Source organism: Schistocerca serialis, chromosome 8 (assembly GCF_023864345.2).
Source record: "Schistocerca serialis cubense isolate TAMUIC-IGC-003099 chromosome 8, iqSchSeri2.2, whole genome shotgun sequence".
In the NCBI taxonomy this organism is placed as follows: Eukaryota; Metazoa; Arthropoda; class Insecta; order Orthoptera; family Acrididae; genus Schistocerca; species Schistocerca serialis.
Window position 1 is genome coordinate 516,814,461 of NC_064645.1, and position 22,538 is coordinate 516,836,998.

Below are 22,538 nucleotides of genomic sequence, written 5' to 3' on the forward strand. Positions count from 1 at the left end.
CTGATCTGCCTAATGTCTGGTGTTATAGAAGAAGAAACAGGAGTCGATTTTGAAGAGATAGGGGATCGAGTATTAGAATCAGAATTTAAAAGAGCTCTAGAGGGCTTAAGATGAAATAAGGCGGAAGGGGTAGATAACATTCCATCAAGATTTCTAAAACCATTGCGGGAAGTGGCAACAAAACGGCTATTCTCGTTGGTGTGTTGAATGTATAAGTCTGAACGTACCATATGACTTACGGAGAAATATCGTCCACACAATTGCGAAGACTGCAAAAGCTGACAAATGCGAGAATTGTAGCACAATCAGCTTTATAGCTCACGCATCCAAGTTGCAGGCAGGAATAATATACAAAATAACGGAAAAGAAAATTGAGGATGAGTTAGATGACGATCAGTCTGGCTTTAGAATAAGTATAGGCACGAGAGAGCCATTCTGATGTTGCGATTCATAATGGGAGCAAGACTAAAGAAAAATCAAGACGCGTACACAGGATTTGTCGACCTGGAAATGGCGTTAGACAATGTAAAATGGTGCAAAATGATCGAAATTCTGAGAAAAATAGGGGTAAAATATAGGGAGAGACGGGTAATATACAATATGTACAACAACCAAGAGGGAACAATAAGAGTGGACGACCAAGAACGAAGTGCTCGGATTGAAAAGGCTGTAAGACAGAGATGTAGTCTTTCGCCCGTACTGTTCAATCTGTAGATCGCAGAAGCAATGATGGGAATAAAAGAGAGGCCCAGGAGTGGAATTAAAATTCAAGATGGAAGGATACCAATGATACGATTCGCTGATGACATTGCTATCCTGAGTGAAAGTGATGAAGAATTACATGATCTGCTGTATGGAATGAACAATCTAGTGAGTACAGAATACGGACTGAGAGTAAATTGAAGAAATACGAAAAAATGAGAAGTAGCTATCAGAAATGAGAAAAGCGAGAAGCTCAACATCAGGATTTATGGTCACGAAGTAGATGAAATTAAGGAATTCTGCTACCTATGCAGTAAAATAACCTATGACGGACGGAGCGAGGAGGACATCAAAAGCGGACAAGCAGTGGCAAAAAGGGCATTCGTGGCGAAGAGAATACTACTAGTATCAAACATAGACTTTAATCCGAGGAAGAAATTTCTGAGAATGTACGTCTGGAGTACAGCATTGTATGATAGTGGAACATGGACTGGGGAAAAAAGGAAGATAATCGAAGCATCTGAGATGTGATGCTACAGACGAATGTTGAAAATTTGATGGACTGATAACGTAGGGAATGCGGAGGTTCTGCACAGAATCGGAGAGGAAAGGAATATGTGGAAAACACTAACAAGGAAGAGGGGCAGGGTGATAGGACACTTGTTAAGACATCAGGGAATGACTTCCAGAGGACAAGAGGGAGATGTAGAGGACAAAAACTGTAGAGGAAGACAGAGATTGGAATGCATCCAGCAAATACTTGAGGACGTATGTTGAAAGTGCTACTCTGAGATAAAGAGGTGGGCACAGGGGAGGAATTCGTAGCGGGCCGCATCAAATCAGTGAGAAGACTAACAAAAATTTGATCTGTATCTCATGTGTGTAGAACTTATCTTCACTTTCTTCATGAGTCGAATACCTTAAGTCTCGTGACTGTCGTAACTGTCGTTCCATCAGTGGAGGCATCTACTATGATGTATGGCAGACTTACTGAGTAAATATTTTTTCATAAATTCCATGCATATCAGCAAGCATATGAAATAAACTAAAAGATCTCATTGTCACTCACACATTCTCAATATGTCAAGAGAAACGAGGAATTACTGGAGTAACACAACTTCAGCGTATATTCAATAAAGCCGTCTGTACAAGGAATACGCTTAGTAATTCACTAGACGTCTTCCTTTAACTCAGGTGCAGTTAATAAAAATTCCATGAAATGATCTATCTTGGGCAACACATATAATTTCGTTTGTCTGGCACGGAAACAATTCAAAGACTGATGTGTACATAATTTAAATAAAATTCTCCTTTGAACTCCTACGGCCTTCAGGTCTCCTTTGTCGTGCACTGATCTTCGCTTTGTAATCACCGCACACGCTGCCTATGAATAGGTATTACGTTCCCTGCGAGTCAAATTACTGCGTGGTGTCCCATAACGTACTAGAACAATTTTCAAACAAACTAGTACAAGGATCATCGCACGATTTCAGCTTTAATTATTTTGTTCGCCATATGTTTTTCGAACTCCGCGCAAGTCATGTTACTTCGAAGGAAGAAATTAAAAAAAAAAGAATGTTCATGTACTGCCGATATACACAGCACATAAGAATTGAAGGGTCACTTTTTTGAAAACATGTCGTTTTCTACTAAAGAAAGGCTAGAGCTCAGGAATTCACGTGTGGTCTAAGGTGGGTTAAGGGTCTCTTATTGGCATCAAATTTCACCACAATTCTGCCCAACGCCACCATGGACATATCACACGATGGAAAAGTCGTCAGTCTTCCCCATTACCTCCACTTCATTCATTATTTGAAACCTCTGCGATGGAGGTCAGCAGGCCGATGCCCAACGTTGATTTCGCCTAATCTTCTTGTGGATTACTAAAGCAAACATTTCAGTCACACCGCCGGTCGGAACCGTCACGAAACGGTCTCAGGGAGTGGCATAAAGGGAGTCAATGCTACCACCCCTCCCCTTGGAGTGTTCATTTACACACATTTTTCAATGTGGTACGCAACAGAATGACGTTCTTAACAACCTTCTTTAACGACATCATGGGACTGCAACTATGTTGATTTAATGTGACCCCTTTGCAGTGTATCGTTACCGCAATTATTTCAACGCTACACAGGGTGGACTTACTAGGGACCGTTCAAAACCATTGGACGAAATTTGAATTTGACCCAAAGCAGCAGGTGTTCTTGCTTTTTCAGCCCTCCTGTTTCACGACCTTCTATGGGGTGGTGGTGGTGGGAGGGGGGGGGGGGGGATGGAGAGGGGAGCGACATGGACATGTGAAGGAATAAAACAGCGAAGGGTTCCCGTAAGGCTCGATATTGCGGCAACACCCTCAGTGCCAACCGCGTGCACTTTTATTAAGTACGTTAATAATGTACCTGTGCAGAGAAAACAGATGATCGTATCCTAGACGCCTGTGGGCAGGCAACCCATTCGACACTCTAAGATTCAGCATGCCCGCAAGCAGGCGTTAGACCAGCCGTATTGTGCCACTCAACTGTAGAGTGTCGAAGTGGTTGCCTGCCCACAAGGCTCTACGAACTGAATAAAGGTTGTTACTATGCGGGTATATTTTTAACGTCTCCAGAATGAAATTTTCACTCTGCAGCGGAGTGCGTGCTGATATGAAACTTCCTGGCAGATTGTGTGCCTGACCGAGACTCGAAGTCGGGGCCTTTGCCTTTCCAGGCAAGTGCTCTACCACCTGAGCCACCCAAGCACGACTCATGTCTCATCCTCACAGCTTTAATTCCGCCAGTACCTCGTCTTCTATCTTCCAAACTTAACAGAAGCTCTCCCGCGTACCTTCCAGAACTAACAATCCAGGAAGAAAGAATATTGCGGCGACATGGCTTTGCCACAGCCTGGGGGATGTTTCCAGAATGAAACTTTTCGCTCTGCAGCGGAGTGTGCGCTGATATGAAACTCCTTGGTAGATTAAAACTGTGTGCCGGACCGAGACACGAACTCTGGACCTTTGCGTTTCGCGGGCAAGTGCTCTACCATTTTAACGCGCTCTAGGAAAGTCAGGAATAGAAATGATGGTGCTAGCCAAGATTATGTAAGAACTCGCAAATGATACCTGCATGTAGAATAGTAGCAACAGCAGTGAGGACATACTATGATATGTACAGGCTGAACAAAGAGGGTACGAATTCATATTTGCACACAGTTTGCTTGGATCGATTATTGTAAAGTCGCCTCCTCTCTGACACATTTGGTGGTTTATTTTGAGAGGGGAGGAGAGCTTAGGAAGCCAGCGCCGGCAGGCTGAGCGATGCCACTAATCCGGCGTCACCTCCGGCGCCGTGTGCCGGCTGGGTGCGGCTGTTGCCTCCCTCTGCCGACTGCTGCTGATTTACGCGGCACTTAGACGGGCCGGGCTGCCGTGTTACCGCGCCGGGCCGGCCCTGTTAGCGCTGCTGACAAACGGCCCGGCGCGGTCTGCGGCGGCGCAGGTGGAAACGTGAGCTCTCCTTGGCTGCGAGCGACGCCAGACGGATGGGACCCGGGATTGGCTGCAGGAGGGAGGAAGCCGTCACACTCCTAACATGCACGGGACACCGCACGTGTATCCTCTGTCGTACAGAATCCTACACCGAGTAGCCACGTTTGGCTGACGAACAAGATAAGGTTACTTTTATAAGAACATTTCAGTCGTTCATACCAATGCTCTTCGTCCGCGCATTGCGATAAACGCTGTGTCCGGGTGGCGCAGTGGTTAACGCTACTGCCTAGCGATTCTGGGTCCGAGTCCCGGTCCAGTATACATTTTCACTCGTTGTCACTGATTCTGCAAAATTCCCAATGCGTCTGATATCTTAGGTTCCTTCCCATTCCTTTCGTTTATTGCCCTCCTTCTTCAATATACATAACATTATAGTCATTGTAGAATGTGCACAAAATATACAGCGTACTACTCGGTAGGACATGGGACAACTGTATTCATGAGGCTATGTTGTGAACGACCACTCAACAGTATGTGAGGCGCACCTAAAGTCTACTCACAGAAAAAAATGGTCCAAATGGCTCTGAGCACTATGGGACTTAACTTCTGAGGTCATCAGTCCCCTAGAACTTAGAACTACTTAAACCTAACTAACCTAAGGACATCACACAAATCCATGCCCGAGGCAGGATTCGAACCTGCGACCGTAGCGGTCGCGCGGTTCTAGACTGCAGCGCCTAGAACCGCTCGGCCACCACGGCCGGCTCTACTCACAGACCTATGTCGCTTGCATTATGTATGTTGCAGATAGAGTGTCTGCTGTGGCACTGCAACGAATTATTCGATAGATGTAGCAAAAAAATGGTTCAAATGGCTCTGAGCACTATGGGAATTAACATCTGAGGTCATCAGTCCCCTAGAACTTAGAACTACTTAAACCTAACTAACCTAAGAACATCACACACATCCATGCCCGAGGCAGGATTCGAACTGCGACCGTAGCAGTCGCGCGGTTCCGGACTGAAGCGCCTAGAACTGCTCGGCCACCTTGACCGGCGAGAGATGTAGCAGCAGAGAGCTAATAGTTCCTTTCTAGACTGCCGAGAAGTTTATAATTGGATAAGAAAATCGACCATGTGTTGAAAAAAGAAAATATTATAAAAGAAAGAGGGGTTAAATGTACTGCATTGTACTGATTGTAAAACTAACAATATAAATCGTAGGACTTGTGTCGTGTGAAAATTATGTGTCAGTTTCCTGACTATGTTTTCACTAAAATAACCCAAAAATAAAATTTTCTTCTTCTGCACCTTGCCGAAGTAGCGGAACCTCGGGAAGCCCTTTCCGCTATGCTTTTCGCCTCCTATTTTCTTTTTATTGTGAATTTGGAAAAGCTAACAGGTTCTACAACTTTCTCACAGTATCATTCCATGTAGGCTTTCACGGCCGGCGTCTTTATCAGTAAACTCTTCCGGGCTAAGTTGCCGTGGTCGATCTGTAGAACTTCTTCTCCCTGACGTTTCGTTCTCAACTACGGAGAACATCTTCCGAGGTGAGTCGACGACTGGCTGCTAGGAGCTGGGGCCGCCGCTTATATAGAGATCGTAGGGGGCGCCACCACACGTCACATGGCGTCGATGTGCAGCTATCTCTGGCTATCGTCTGTTCTCTCGATTGCAGGCAATCGATTGTCACGTGATTGATGCAACGTCGACCGCCATATCTTATCCAATTTTAATCCTTCTTCTTTACGATTAAAATTGTATTGATATTTGTGGATTTCAATTGCCTCTCTATACATACGTGTATAATAGTGCGACGTCCTCGCTAGCACGCTTGTTTCATCAAATTTTATGTCGTGATCTCCATCCTTAAAAACATGTTCCGCTACTGCCGATTTGTCGATATGTCCCAAGCGACAGTTTCTTTTGTGCTCCGTCAACCGTGTATTGATGCTTCTTTTGGTAGTTCCTATGTAAACCCTGCCGCAACTACACGGAATTTTATATACCCCTGGGGTGGCTAGGGGGTGACGAGCATCTTTTGTTGATCTTAGGCATTCACTAATTTTCTTAGTAGGTCTAAAAATGGTCTCTACCTGAAACTTGGCTAGTACTTTTCCAATGCGATCCGTGATATTATGGATGAACGGAAGAAATACTTTTCCAGCTGATGGTCGTTGCTGTCTCCTATTTTTAGGCATTTTTCTATTTGGGTGAAGTGCTCGATTAATCTCGTTTTTTGTATAACCATTTTTCGCAAAGGCCATTCGTAAATGATTTAGTTCTTCTTGTAAGTAGCCTGGTTCACAAATACTTTGATTCATCAGTTGCCTTTTCTAATAAAAATTTAATGTTATTCCATATAATGACCAACAGTGGATTATGAAGAAGTTTCCTGCACCTGTGGTTCACAAAGACTGTAATACTTAGATATCTAGACTGGTGTGCAAGACTAAAGGAGGAAATTATCATTCACATTATGTGTTGATGCTAGGTAACATAGCTTGAACAGCTCGGGGCCGCGCGGTAGCGTTCTCGGTTCCCGAGCACGGGTCTCATGTTCGATTCCCGGCGGGATCATGGATTTTTACCTGCCTTGAGATGACTGGATGTTTGTGATGTCCTCATCATTTCATCATCTTTCGTGCACGTGGCTAAATTGGACTGAGCAAAGGTTGGGAATTTGTATGGGCGCTGATGCGTGCTTAATGGAGAGAGGAGGTAACATGTAATGCACAGTGTCGAACATGATATTTTGGTGGTGATGGTGTTACGGTGTGTAGAGGCATGGGCATGCTGTCCTCCAAATCTTTGAACACGGTTCACGTACAGTTCAGCATTAATGTGACATTGTACTCCTTCCCCGTGGGCATTTCTTCAGGGGTACATTCGTCTCTGACTTCATTTATATTGATGAAAACGAGAGTCCGCATAGAACGGAGCACGTGAAGGAGCTCTTGGAACGAAAGGATATTCGGGAATTGCCTGGCCTGCCCGTTCCTCCAACTAAAATCCCATCGAGCATATGGTGGATTTGTAGGCGCGCCCAAATGCACTAAAGATTGTCCCGAAGCTGTCAGCAGCCCAGGTGGAGGAATGGTTCGCTCTACCAGAAGAATACCTAACCAACCTTGTGGCCAACATCGGAGCTTATTGCAGAGTATGCACTGTCGTCCTATTAAGAACCATGTCCCAGCTGTTGTGACGTCCATGGGACAATCGTAAATCGTGGTTACTTCGGTATAATACTGCCCACCACAGCTGCTTTTAGTTGAGGTCATCTGAAACTATAGGGCTGATAAAGTCGACCCGTAAACGAAAAGGTAAGTCCATTGTTTCCTCTGCCAAACACCGACTTCAGTGTTTTCCAGCCTGAGGTGAGTGTACGCAATGCATGTTGCTGGGCGAGAAGAAAAATAACACATGGCAGCTGGTTAAAACTACTTACTTTTATATGGACTGGTGATTTCTAATGCGCTGGTGGGGACGGAAGGAGAAATCCAATAAACTGGGAGGCAGTATGAAGGAAAAAGGATGAATGGTTCGTAAAAAGATCTCGTATTGGCGATGGTAAACTACAAACTTAGCCTCGCTTGGTGTAAGAAGCGTAAACATTGGACTATAGAATAGTGGAAAAACATTGTGCGGAGTGACGAATCACGATGCACAATGTGCCGCTCCGATGGCAGGGTGTGTGTATGGCGGATTCCCGGTGAACGTCATCTGCCAGCGTGTGTAGTGCCAACAGTAAAATTCGGGGTCGGTGGTGTTATGGTGTGGTAGTGTTTTTCATGGAAGGGGCTTGCATCCCTTGCTGTTTTGCGTGCAACTGTCACTGCACAGGCCTACATTGATGTTATGTTATGTTACGTTATGAGCACCTTCATACTTCCCACTACTAAAGAGCAAATCGGAGATGGCTATTGCATTTTTCAACACGATCGAGCACTTGTCAATAATGCACGGCCTATGGCGGATTGGATACATGACAATAACATCCCTGTAATGGACAGGCCTGCACAGAGTCCTGACCTGAATCCTATAGAACACCTTTGGGATTTTTTTGGAACGCCGACTTCGTGCCAGGCCTCACCGACCGACACCGATACCTGTTCTCAGTTCAGCACTCCGTGAAGAATTGTCTGCCATTCCCAAGGAAACCTTCCATCACCTGACTGAACATATGCATGCGAGAGTGAAAGCTGTTATGAACGCTATGGTTGGGCTAACACCATATTGAATTCCAGAATTACCGATGGAGGGCGCCACGAACTTGTAAATTATTTTCAGCCATGTGTTCGGATACTTTTGATCACATAATGTATAAGGCAAACGAGTCGTGGAAATCAGTCATAAACTTAGTTAATCCGTTTGACACACAGATAGTGTGAGGAAATACAATTAGTACTTCACAATGCTATTATGAAGGAGAACTTTTGCAGCCGACACCCATTTTGTGTAGCACCAATATCTTCAGTAACTAATTCGGAGCTTTTAAACAGTGTGATTTAATAAAATGATTATTGGGGACAAATATGAATAGTGTAGATAGATAACATAGTAGGAGACATTTCGGAATTTTCCTGAAGTAGTTTCGCGAAAGCACAGAAAACCTAAATGGACGGCCATATAAAGACTGGAGCTTCCACTCCCAAAATACAAAGCCGGTCTCTCGAAAGCAGTGCTACATCATTCCATTAATTCCTAGTGTAGAATACTATTTCACAAAGAAATTATTTAATAATGTAAAACGCTAGAACTAAACTGTTCATCTATTTGCTATTCCCATTCACTCCGCACACTGCAATCACTACACTCAAATTCTTTCATAATGTAGAACTACGCGTACTACACGATGATGTCCACCCATAGAGACGATGTCTGGTTTCAATTTTGTGTATCGCGACCTCCCTTTAGCTAATCTGAGGAAATGTATCATCATCCCTTGTAAGGTGACCATAATTTCGCACCTTACAAGCACTCATCCACGTACTTTGCCGTGATTTACAACCGGAATTAGGTATCTTTGTTTGACTGAACATCGTATACATAGATATTTGAAGAAGACTGACAGTGTCACGTAAACCTTGTAAATAGTTGTTAACGCTTACTGCATGAACGGTGATGGAGTGTCTGTAGTATAAAAACGCCAGTGGAAATGAAACTCTGCAAGAGAGGCGCTCTGCATCGCGGTGTAGCTTGCTCGCCAGGTTTCAAGAGGGTGCGTTTCTGGATGAGGTATCGAATATATTGCTTCCCCCTACTTATACTTCCCGAGGAGATCACGAATGTAAAATTAGAGAGATTAGAGCGCGCACGGAGGCTTTCAGACAGTCGTTCTTCCCGCGAACCATACGCGACTGGAACAGGAAAGGGAGGTAATGACAGTGGCACGTAAAGTGCCCTCCGCCACACACCGTTGGGTGGCTTGCGGAGTATCAATGTAGATGTAGATGTAGAAACGACAGGCGTAACTCAGGCCCTGGGTGGAAAAGCCCGCCAGCTGTTTTGGTCCTGCTTAACACCTCACCCAAGACGGACAGTCGGGACACCTGATCGCTGAAGCACAATAGAGAGGCGGCTGGCCGGTGTTGTAGCTAGGCCGGAAGGATAACCGGAATCTCTGAAAATCTCGGACGCAGCTGAGAGCAACAAGGAAGCGTTACCTCAGAAATCACGCAGGCTGGGTTACTTCCGAGGATTTTTGCTCTGAGAAGCGTACCATTTTATGAATTCCTAATTAATGGGAATAGGTGTTTCCTTACAAACTTTCCGCGCTGGACGACAAAAGACTAAAATATGGTTGGTCGGCGTTTGGAAGAATCTGTAGAGAGGGAGAATATTCCGTGGTTTCGAGAATATGATTCGCCTTCTGCAGTTACGAGGGAGGGAAGCCGAGCTTTTCTGGGAAGCCAGCAGTGGAGAGTTTAAGGTCTTCCGTTTTGAGCGCCCATGTTTGACGGTCGTTTTGTATCAACTTTGTTGGTACAGACAGACTTGCTGTCTTTGCTCTCAAGAGATTTTATAGTTAGAACGGTTAGGCCCTGTACTGTTGCGAACTTGTACGATTCTGGACTTCGCCTCCGGGTAGGGAGTCGTTGAATATGCAGCGTTCAGTGATTGAGAGCACTTCCTCTGTCTATACTCACGTAGCGACGTTATCTGGATTCCGTCCTTGTGGCTGGGAGCTCGCGTTTCTTGCCTGTAGACGGCAGAAGGCAGTCCTCTGACTAGTGTGATCTAATACTGTCTACTCCTTTCCGTGGAGAGGAGAAGACATTATTAGATCATACTAGTCAGAGGACCGTCTTCTGCCGTCCTAGTCTCTGAAAGAGTTTTTTATTTTGTGGCTGAAGTTCTTCCATTGTCGCAGACGTGTACGAGAACCATCATTCTGACGTACCGGACGCAATACGTACGGTGATATTGCTAATTCCTTTGGATTATTAGGGCTATAAAGCTAAACAGCTGTGATGACGTAAATTTTATTTCCACTGAGGTTGCACACCACTGTAGATCATCTTTGAAAGTAGTGTCTTCTAGTGTTTCGTACGTAGATGATGTCAGTCATTTCACGTATCCATAAAAAGGAGCAGATTTGCGCAGTTGATCACTAATATTAGATATGAAATTCATTTGTGTCTCTTTATGTCCACTGGACATTAATATATAACCATGTGTAATACACTCCTGGAAATTGAAATAAGAACACCGTGAATTCATTGTCCCAGGAAGGGGAAACTTTATTGACACATTCCTGGGGTCAGATACATCACATGATCACACTGACAGAACCGCAGGCACATAGACACAGGCAACAGAGCATGCACAATGTCAGCACTAGTACAGTGTATATCCACCTTTCGCAGCAATGCAGGCTGCTATTCTCCCATGGAGACGATCGCAGAGATGCTGGATGTAGTCCTGTGGAACGGCTTGCCATGCCATTTCCACCTGGCGCCTCAGTTGGACCAGCGTTCGTGCTGGACGTGCAGACCGCGTGAGACGACGCTTCATCCAGTCCCAAACATGCTCAATGGGGGACAGATCCGGAGATCTTGCTGGCCAGGGTAGTTGACTTACACCTTCTAGAGCACGTTGGGTGGCACGGGATACATGCGGACGTGCATTGTCCTGTTGGAACAGCAAGTTCCCCTGCCGGTCTAGGAATGATAGAACGATGGGTTCGATGACGGTTTGGATGTACCGTGCACTATTCAGTGTCCCCTCGACGATCACCAGTGGTGTACGGCCAGTGTAGGAGATCGCTCCCCACACCATGATGCCGGGTGTTGGCCCTGTGTGCCTCGGTCGTATGCAGTCCTGATTGTGGCGCTCACCTGCACGGCGCCAAACACGCATAAGACCATCATTGGCACCAAGGCAGAAGCGACTCTCATCGCTGAAGACGACACGCCTCCATTCGTCCCTCCATTCACGCCTGTCGCGACACCACTGGAGGCGGGCTGCACGATGTTGGGGCGTGAGCGGAAGACGGCCTAACGGTGTGCGGGACCGTAGCCCAGCTTCATGGAGACGGTTGCGAATGGTCCTCGCCGATACCCCAGGAGCAACAGTGTCCCTAATTTGCTGGGAAGTGGCGGTGCGGTCCCCTACGGCACTGCGTAGGATCCTACGGTCTTGGCGTGCATCCGTGCGTCGCTGCGGTCCGGTCCCAGGTCGACGGGCACGTGCACCTTCCGCCGACCACTGGCGACAACATCGATGTACTGTGGAGACCTCACGCCCCACGTGTTGAGCAATTCGGCGGTACGTCTACCCGGCCTCCCGCATGCCCACTATACGCCCTCGCTCAAAGTCCGTCAACTGCACGTACGGTTCACGTCCACGCTGTCGCGGCATGCTACCAGTGTTAAAGACTGCGATGGAGCTCCGTACGCCACGGCAAACTGGCTGACACTGACGGCGGCGATGCACAAATGCTGCGCAGCTAGCGCCATTCGACGGCCAACACCGCGGTTCCTGGTGTGTCCGCTGTGCCGTGCGTGTGATCATTGCTTGTACAGCCCTCTCGCAGTGTCCGGAGCAAGTATGGTGGGTCTGACACACCGGTGTCAATGTGTTCTTTTTTCCATTTCCAGGAGTGTATATAAAGGGGTTTTAATTAACAGTAAATGTACAAACAGAAACAGCATTTATCATTTTATAGTTGCAAGTTCCCTGAATCATTCATTTATGTTTATGTTGTAATTTATATGAGAAGTAATTTATATAAGAACAAAAAGGAGGAGATAATATCACCTTTAAGAGAGCCTAAGATCTTGTCTCGAATAAAAGCCCACAGTTGCACTAAATTATCTTTATTTAAAACCTTGACCATGGTTTCTGCTATAATAATATAGCCTTCTTCAGAAGTCATGCTCACTAATAAATGATAATGTCTGATCCCAGCGGCTGCGTCAAGACCAATAAAATAACTTCAACAGACATAAGCCTGTTTCGGACATAAGTAAAATTACATATGATACCGTTTGTCCTCCGCCAGTACTAGCCCGACCACGGTTGACCACATTCTTTTGTTATATCCTTTCTGTTCCTGATGTCTTTACACCTCAGTTCTCAATTTTACAAATCTATTCAATTTTTGCCGTGTTCATCTCTCTCAAGGCTGTGGCAGAAACAAGAGCAGAATTGCTACCGTCGTTAACTGGTAAATATTACTTCATTTGCATTCCAGTTGGTGTGTTTCTCCAACAATATATCTATGCGTAATATCTAATTAATAACAGATAATGCCTACATCAACACTGTAGCCATAAAAGGTTGACGAGCCTGGAAAAAACCTAGCAAAAAAAAAGAAATATGTTAGCGAACCTGTGCTGGCGCAGCATATAGATGCACCTTAGGCATGTTCATTGAAATGAATGAATACCACTGCCAGAGGGTTCATACTGCCTCGTAATAGGAAAGAATACGAAGAGGAAACTGTGTCTTGATTTCAGCCAAAATACTAAAGATCGAGAGTGAAGAAGGTACAGCTATGGTAAAACTGTCAGTAAAGTAAAGTAGATGAAATATATTGCAGTGTCATCTAAAGAGCTGAAGTATTCTGTTTCATTACGTAACATCGCAATTGGCTTGCCTATTGCTTTTGAGGGCACTGCCCAGCTCACTGTGGGAAATCAAATAATTTGTTTAACGTGAAGAGAGTTTATAAATTATTCCTTACTAAAATTGCTTTCTGGAGCAAACTTGATACAAAGACATCCTTCTTACTGTGCAGTTTCTTGGTTCGCTCACTATGTAACTTTGTAGTTCAAGGATCTGAGAGCAAGTCTGCACTATTGAGAATATGTGTGGGAATCTGAATATTGCCTACAGTATGTACACACTTGACTAAATTAACCGCCAACGAGGTTCCGTGACTGTAAACGATCTACTATTTGTAGCCCATGAATTTTCCGAAGCTGCGAACTTTAGGAATCTCGTCGATTCTGGTACTGAGACAGCAATCTGCGTGGAGCTCACTTTAAACAGTTAGCTATGAAATTTTTACCTTGATGCCAGGGCATGTAACTTCCCACAAATGCTACCCTACCTTCGTCCTGCATGCGTTCGAGCGTCTAAGAACATTAGGTTTTTCACAATGCCCTCGTACCTTGCTGAGCGCATTCTACATCATTTTCGTTCATTTCATGCTCAACAGAGAACACCGACTGTGTAATAACTGGAAGAGGGTCTCTCGAATAGTCGCGAATAGGTGAAGCAGACCGTACAAACCAACAACAATGGCGGCCGCTCGTGGCAAGCGGTGTGGAAACACCTATTGTTCACGGACCAAATTTCATTACGTGCGTAATACGTTGTGACATGATACATTATTATGAGATGCGTGCTCCTTTGGTGCTAAATTCGTAAAATTATGGCACTGGAAAAATGACAGGTAATGTTACGTTCTCAATGAATAAATTGTTCCCTAGTGGATTCTCGATAGCAAACAATAATATACGCTCGTCGACCCTTTACAAAAATTACGTTCACAGCGCCCCAACTTCAGCGAAATACGTTAATGCTCTGTGTGGAGGTTTCGCATCAAAATCCAATAATTGGAACGAGTGATTCATAATTGCTGTACAGTCAGAAATAATTTTTTTGCATTTATGTCAACCGTATTTCCACGTGGATAGACAACGCAGCCTGAAAATACACTCTTATCACGTTTAGAACATACTGCACTTCGGCACCTATGACTTCCACTAACTTAAATCTCGTAGCCATTAGAGTGTTAAGGTATTACATTAATGCCACTCACTCTGGTATCATCCTATCCTTAATAAACAGATACTTTATTCCTGCTGTGATAAGATTCTATTTGGTATTGTTTTCTTTCTCATACACACACACACACACAGTGTCACATTTCAAACAGTTCTTCTCAGAAACCTATAGAATCCAACAAAACTTGCTTTCATTCACTGTTATGTTGCCAAGGTAACTGAAAAGATCCAAAACCGAATGTTTTCAATTGGGGAACTACGGCATACTTCATCTGCTTCTCGTTTCTGTGCTGATCGTGTGCGCCAGGAAAAGAGATTGTGTCCAGTCTGGAGGTAATGAGTCAGCCTTTGCCTAATCGTCCTAAATTGGTAGTAGTCTGGCATCCGAGGCCGGCGCAGGAACAACTGATTCTACCATGACGTTTTATCTAAAAGCGGCGCGCACATGAAAGGTATTTTCAATCAGCAAACCCCTGCAAGCATACGAAGCAAGATGTACTGGCTCTGGAGCCAGAGAGGCGGCTCCATTTCCCAAGTCACGAGCGGGAAATAAGTACCCACTTGTGTGCGCTATAATTGGGAATAGGACGCCTAGATACCGGGCGTCATTCTGAAGGGCTGAAAACCCTAAATGTTAAATATTTTCTTCGACCGTTTTGGGAGCTCAAGAAATCAAGGAGTGGACCGAAAGCCCACGTTGTTGTAGGTGGCACGGTGTGTCTGATGGAGCGGAAGTGGTGTTCCAAAGTGTCTATCTGAAATCAGTTTTTCGTGATCCTGAGCAACGCCCTTATTTTTTCAGCTCACTCAGTGTACAAGAATGGAAAGTGCGTTAGCGTTGGAAAGTTCAAAAATGGTTCAAATGGCTCTTAGCACTATGGGACTTAACATCTCAGGTCGTCAGTCCCCTAGACTTATTCTAAACGGGTGTAAATAGGTAAATGGACAAACGAAACAAAAGAAACATTTCAGAAAAATTTGATGATTCAATCAAGAGAAAGGGATTCAAGAACTGACCCAGTGAATAAAGCATTGGTCCACCTCTGGCCCTTACGCAAGCAGTTATCCGGCTCGACATTGGTTCATAGAGTTGTTGGATGTCCTCCCGAGGGATAATGCACAATATTCTGTCCAATTGGCGTGCTAGATCGCCAAAAACCCCAGATGGTTGGAAATTCCTGCCCGTAGTGCTGGCCGGCCGTTGTAGCCGTGCGGTTCTAGGGGCTTCAGTCTGGAACCGCGCTGCTGCTACGGCCGCAGATTCGAATCCTGCCTCGGGCATTGATGTGTGTGATGTCCTTAGGTTAGTTACGTTTAAGTAGTTCTAAGTCTGGGGGACTGATGACCTCAGATGTTAAGTCCCATAGTGCCTAGAGCCATTTCAACCATTCAATCCGTAGTGCTCCAAACATTCTCAACTGGGGAGACATCCGGTGATCGCAAGATAGCCAAGGTAGCATTAGGTATGCATGGAGACAAACAGCAGAAACTCTTGAAGTGCACTCAAGACTGTATATGTGGAAATTGCACTCATCTTCTATGGCTTCAAGCGTATCAGTTGTAATGGTTTTTTTTTTTTTTTTTTTTTTTTTTTTTTTTTGCTTGTAGTCGCAAATGGCCATGCTACCTTAACGACAGATGGAAAGCGCTTTTTATTTCTTTCTTTGTTCATTGCCTTTAGGCGTCGATAACGTTAACTACTTGAATCCACAATCTAATTCATAACTGGCTCGCCCGCATTGAACACCTTATGCTCCCTGTCAGCTCGGTTTCAGTAACTCCGAGCACAAATCCTGGTGTGCTGCTGTGTATATATTAATACATCCCATACACTATACAGTTGCACATATTCTTCTCCAGCGTAATTTTAAAGGGATTCACTTCCCTTAAAACGAAATCCACCATGAAATCTCCCCCTCCTATCAGATTTAACCCCCTGTTCCCTAACCCTTCTAGACTGCAGGGCTCCTTTCTTTGCTATCTCTCCCTCTCCTTATCTTGACCTGTGCCTGGCGCACTTTCTTCGTATATGTACCCTGAATCCCATTTTTACTACAAACTGTGGTGTCATCGTCAGACACCACACTTGCTAGGTGGTAGCATTTAAATCGGCCGCGGTCCGTTAGTATACGTCGGACCTGCGAATCGCCACTATCAGTGATTGCAGACCGAGCGCCGCCACACGGCAGGTCTAGTCTAGAGAGACTCCCTAGCACTTGCCCCAGTTCTACAGCCGACTTTGCTATCGATTTTTCAGTGTCTACATACGCTCTCATTTGCAGAGACGACAGTTAGCATAGCCTTCAGCTACGTCATTTGCTATGACCTAGCAAGGCGCCATATTCAGTTACTAACAGTTAATATTGTGAATCATGTACCGCCAAGAGCGACGTTCATCTTTAATGGATTAAAGTTAAGTATCAAACTAGTTACGTCCGCTTTCCGAATTCTCATTCCTTGTCATGTTCCAGACCTCACGCCAGTATAGTTCTTCCCTCCTCACGCCAGCCTGCGTGAGCTAAAACGCGTGCATTTCAGCCTCCCCTCATGAAACGGTGTTGGCTCTGCAGTCAACACAACACAAACAATAGAACCTACCTGAACCAAGCAGCTCCACAGACCTTTTGAGTACCTCAGAGGACCAATCTACATGCCCTCTCCACAGAACTCCTCCTGAATGCCGCGGCGCGTACATCACGTGACACTGCAGGTCTTACGAGTAACAGCAGCCATTACCTGAGGGGAGCGAGTAACTACTTCAGTCGAGTTTGATAATTCTTAACTGTGTGTTTAAACGCATGCATGATCTCGATAGCACACGACAAATCTGAGACCTTCAGTGGATACGTTTTCATTGACGTATTGATTTCCTGTGGACCATGCACGGAGTAGAGCGTCCGCGACTGGTGTGAATTTCTCGTGGACGTCGTCCATGATGGTAATGTGCAACACAGTACAGCGTTTGTTTTTATCTACTTGCAACCCACTGCTTTTTAATACCAGGCAACAGGCAACATTTTCCTGTGCAAGCTTCTCTATCTCCAAGTAACTACTGCAGCATGCATCATTATGAATCCGCTTTGTGTGTTCACCTCTTGGTCTCCATCTACGATTTTTACAGTACACGCTGCCGTCCAATACTAAATTGGTTATCCCTTGATGTCTCAGAACATGTCCTACCAACTGACCCCTTCTTCTAGTCAAGTTGTGCCACAAATTTCTCTTCTCCCCGATTCTATTCAATACCTCCATCTAATCTCCAGCTTTCTTCTGTAGCACCATATTTCGAAAGCTTCTATTCTCTTCTTGTCTAAACTATTAATAGTCCACGTTTCACTTCCATACATGGCTACACTCCATACAAATACTTTCAGAAGCGACTTCCTGACACTTAAATCTATACTCGATGTTAACAAATTTCTCTTCTTCAGAAATGCTTTCCTTGCCATTGACCGTCTACATTTTATATCTTCTCTACTTCGACCATCATCAGTAACTTTGCTCCCACAATAGCAAAACTCATTTACTAAATGGCTCTGAGCACTGTGGGACTCAACTGCTGAGGTCATTAGTCCCCTAGAACTTAGAACTAGTTAAACCTAACTAACCTAAGGACATCACAAACATCCATGCCCGAGGCAGGATTCGAACCTGCGACCGTAGCGGTCTTGCGGTTCCAGACTGCAGCGCCTTTAACGGCACGGCCATTTCGGCCGGCTCTCATTTACTACTTTTAGCGTCTCATTTCCTAATTTAATTCCCTCAGCATCACCCGAATTAAGTCGACTACATTCCATTATCCTCGTTTTGCTTTTGTTGATGTTCATCTTATATCCTCCTTTCAAGACACTGTCCATTCCGTTCAACTGCTCTTCCTGGTCCTTTTCTGTTTTCCACAGAATTACAATGTCATTGGCAAACATAAAAGTTTCTAGAATGAGATTTTCATTCTGCAGCGGAATGTGCGCTGATAAGAAACCTTCTGGCAGGTTAAAACTGTCTTCCGGACCGAGACTCGTACTCGGGACCTTTGCCTTTCGCGGGCAAGTGCTCTACCAACTGAGCTACCCAAGCACGACTGACGCCCCGTCCTCACAGCTTTACTTCTGCCAGTACCTCGTCTCATACGTTCCAGAAATTTCCAAGTATCAAATTTTCTATTTCTTCTCCATGGATTTTACTTCTTACTACTTACACTTGAATAATATCAGGGACAGGCTACTAACCTGTCTCAGTCTCTCAGCAACCAATGCTTCCCTTTCATGCCCCTCGACTCTTATGACTGCTCTCTGGTTTCTGCACAAATTGTAAAAAGCCTTTCCCTCCCTGTATTTTACACCTGCCACTTTCAGAATTTGAGAGAGTATTCCAGTCAATATTGTCATCTGTTTATGTGTATATAATTTATTCTCTCAAATTTATTGATTGTATCTTTTAAACCGTTTCTGAAGTTTCTTCCCTTTCCCTTTACACAGTGTGCAGTATGTTAGATATTTGCTTCATTTGGGTATTACTCTGGTGTTTAATTATGCCTTCTCTGTTTATATATTTCAATAAACAGATAATCTTATTAATAGACTGGTATGGAGTTTTACCATTCTTTCGTTTGATCTGCTTCTCACAGACCTCTGGCTGGTCAGTTCCTTTGACCAATTCTCGCCTATACGGCATTCCAGTGGCCACGCCGCCAGAGGGAGCTAATTACTTGCTACAGTCTGTTGTTGACTCCATGTGGTTACTTCCATATTTATATTGTTGTTTTTATAATATTCTGTTACCTCCGTAACCTCGTTCTTATGTATTCGATTCTCTTTTTATCTAAAGTTGCCACAGGTGCGTCTCAGAATTACATTTCGTCAGTTAAGCTTTTACTTTCCAACAACCTAAATTTAACTTAGTCATGCTTTCTATTTATTGCACTTTCACTGTAATAACTTATATACTTGGCAATCCCTCTGTAGACTTTACCTATTGCATTCTTCTTCTTACTGCATTTTCTCTAGAATTATGCGATTGATGAATTGTTGTAGCGTTACAATAGCAACAACTTGATTGAGAAGTAGCGGCTCCGGTCTCGGAAACTCAAATACGGCTTGGAGAGCGGTGTGTCGACTACATGCCCCTCCATATCCGAATCCAGTGACGCCTGTGTGCTGAGGATGTCACGACGGTCGGTCGGTACCTTTGTGCCTTCATGGCCTGTTCGGGAGGAGTTTACACTAGCAACATCTAACTAGCTTACTACACCAATATTTTGTGGCTACCGTACTGCAGTTTGTTATGTTTGTAATACCTTACCCTTATACACGTAGTAGCCTTACGATAGCTTTTATCTAGCAATTTTTTTACAATTATACATTTTATAAATACGTGGAGGCTTACAGCAATGCCATCTAACGAGATTGCGACCAAACATTTTGTGGTTGCTGCATTGCAGTTTGTTATTAAGAGTAGCGCCGTTAACAAGATGACTCCGCCTACACTGGCCTACTATGTAACATAAATATGTGCTACAATGCTAAGCTGATCTCGTGTGTATCTTTTGACGGTCTCTGTGGCTTCATTACATTAGGACATCTTTTAAAATAGTTACGCCTCGTCACATTTTAAGCGTGTGTTTTCCAGAATCCTGTCATTATTGTCTTTCCGTTGTGGCCTATTTGTTGGTTTAAGGTGTAGACCAGTAGCTTGTGTTTTTATCCAACTTTTTCCTGCATACCTGAAGATGGTGACCGTTGACCGAAACCGGTAGCCTAATGACCTAACAATTTTTGTGGTCATATATGGATCCTTCTGTCCACAGAGAGGAGTCTCGTTCCACAGTCATCCGATTCTCCTCCCTCCGGGACGAAAAGTGTCAGAACAGAGTAATAAAGACTACGCTTCTTCTTATTTTAGTGTTCAACCCTGAGGTTGACTGTGCGACGCTAAATGACGTTGCGCTGAGACGAGACGTTGCTTCTGTTTGCAGGCGTGGGCGGGCTGCGCGACGTGTCGGTGAACATCCCGCTGGCGGTGGCTCCCGGGGACACGGTCAAGCTCACCTGCCTGTACGATCTGGAGGGCGACCCCCTGTACACCGTCAAGTGGTACAAGGGCCGCCAGGAGTTCTTCCGATACGTGCCAAAGGAGCTGCCGCACACCCGCGTCTTCCCGCTGCCCGGCGTCAACGTCGATGTGAGTAGCGCGTTCCGCCTCGCTCCTATTCTCTTGCAGGTGTGATGGGGCGCTGACGCGACGGAGCAGTCTTCACCATGTCGCTCCTAACACGTGTGGCTCATTCAGAGCCTCGTCCACTTCCGTACCAACTGATTGTAGGCTGTACAGGTTCTCAACGTACAGGTCCTTCAGTTTCCTACCGCGTAAGGAGATACTTCTGAACTGGTCGGAGCTGGGTCCAAATCATGCATATAGCATTCGATAACTTCCACGCTGTGCTTTATATTTATTTGTGTAACCTAATCTGATTAGTGTTTTTGTTACAAATAAAACTCCTTCAGCGGTACTTAAGGTTTTATATTCATTTGGCTACTAGTTTCGACGTTGCGTCAACGCCATCTTCGGTCTCGTTCACTTTGATGAAATCAATTGTGTGTGGCTCAGTACTAGAAGTCCGCTGTGAGACCAACACGTGTGATGTGGAGCACGTGTTGGTATCACCGCGGATATCTAGTACTTAGCCACACACAATTGATTTCATCAAAGTGTACGAGACCGAAGATGGCGTTGACGCAACGTCGAAACTTGTAGCCAAATAAATATAAAATCTTGAGTACAGCTGGAGGAGTTCCATTTTTAACAAAAATTATACCAGCTGTGTACCACCTTTATCCAATTTAAATATGGATTTACGATGATCTAATTAGGGTCATCAGGCCGTCTCTTACATCGGACCAGGATTTCACAAATACAGTACGTTTTTTTGCATCATACCTAGTAAGACATAACCATTTTAATATGACAAATAGTGTTCGATAACTAGAGTGTCTGTATTGACACGGTGAGTGAAAAAATATTTTCTATATAATGATCAAGTCAATACTGGCAATACTCGTACTGTTGCTGCTGCTGTCACTAATAGTGATAATAATAATACGACATCAAAAATGAAATTTATGGGAAAACTTTCAAAACCATTCGAGATAAAAACTGAGGTTAGACAAGGTGATGGGTTTTTGTTCAATGTAGTTCTAGATACAGTCACGGAAGAATGGGAAAAGGAACTTGAAGAAGAAAATTGCCTGAAAGTAATTTCATTAGGAACCAAAAACAACAACCTACAAATTCCCTACTTAGCCTTTGCAGACGACCTCACAATAGTGGCTGATTCTTGTGAGATGGCTATGAAGCAGACAGAAACTCTGAAAGAATGCACAGAGAAAGTCAGCCTGCACATATCGTTTGAAAAGACAGTGTTTAGAACAACAAATTTAGAAATTTTCAAATTACAAACCAAATATGGAGAAATTAACAGAGTATCACACTTTAAATATCTATGAGAAATCATCTCTGAAAAATATGCACAACAAGAAAAAATACAAAAAATTCATAAACTTTTAGGATTAGTGCAAAACCTCTATAATAAAAAATACTAAACTTTAAATGCCAAAATTCGACATTACAAAAGAGTAATTATACCATGATTGTTATATGCCAGCGAAACCTTGGCACTTAACAGGAAAACTGATATAGAAAATATAAAGAAAGAAAAACAAATATAATTAGGAAAATTTTGGGACCAAGATGGACAGAAATGGATATACAGGGTGTTACAAAAATGTACGGCCAAACTTTCAGGAAACATTCCTCACACACAAAGAAAGAAAATATGTTGTGTGGACATGTGTCCGGAAACGCTTACTTTCCATGTTAGACGTCATTTTATTACTTCTCTTCAAATCACATTAATCATGGAATGGAAACACACAGAAACAGAACGTACCAGCGTTGCTTCAAACACTTTGTTACAGGAAATTTCCTGTTCAAAATGTCCTCCTTTAGCGAGGGTACATGCATCCACCCTCCGTCGCATGGAATCCCTGATGCGCTGATGCAGCCCTGGAGAATGGCGTATTGTATCACAGCCGTCCACAGTACGAGCACGAAGAGTCTCTACATTAGGTACCG

The 22,538-nt window shown here is 44.3% G+C and overlaps 1 protein-coding gene across 1 annotated transcript in view; it reads left to right on the forward strand.

The window, feature by feature from the left end:
• The window catches only part of LOC126417100 (uncharacterized), a 905,013-nt gene that overhangs the window by 68,774 nt on the left and 813,701 nt on the right, over positions 1–22,538 (forward strand). The window contains exon 2 of the mRNA XM_050084995.1: positions 20,359–20,588. Coding sequence (XP_049940952.1) covers positions 20,359–20,588 — 230 coding nt within the window. The remainder of the gene's footprint in view (positions 1–20,358; positions 20,589–22,538) is intronic.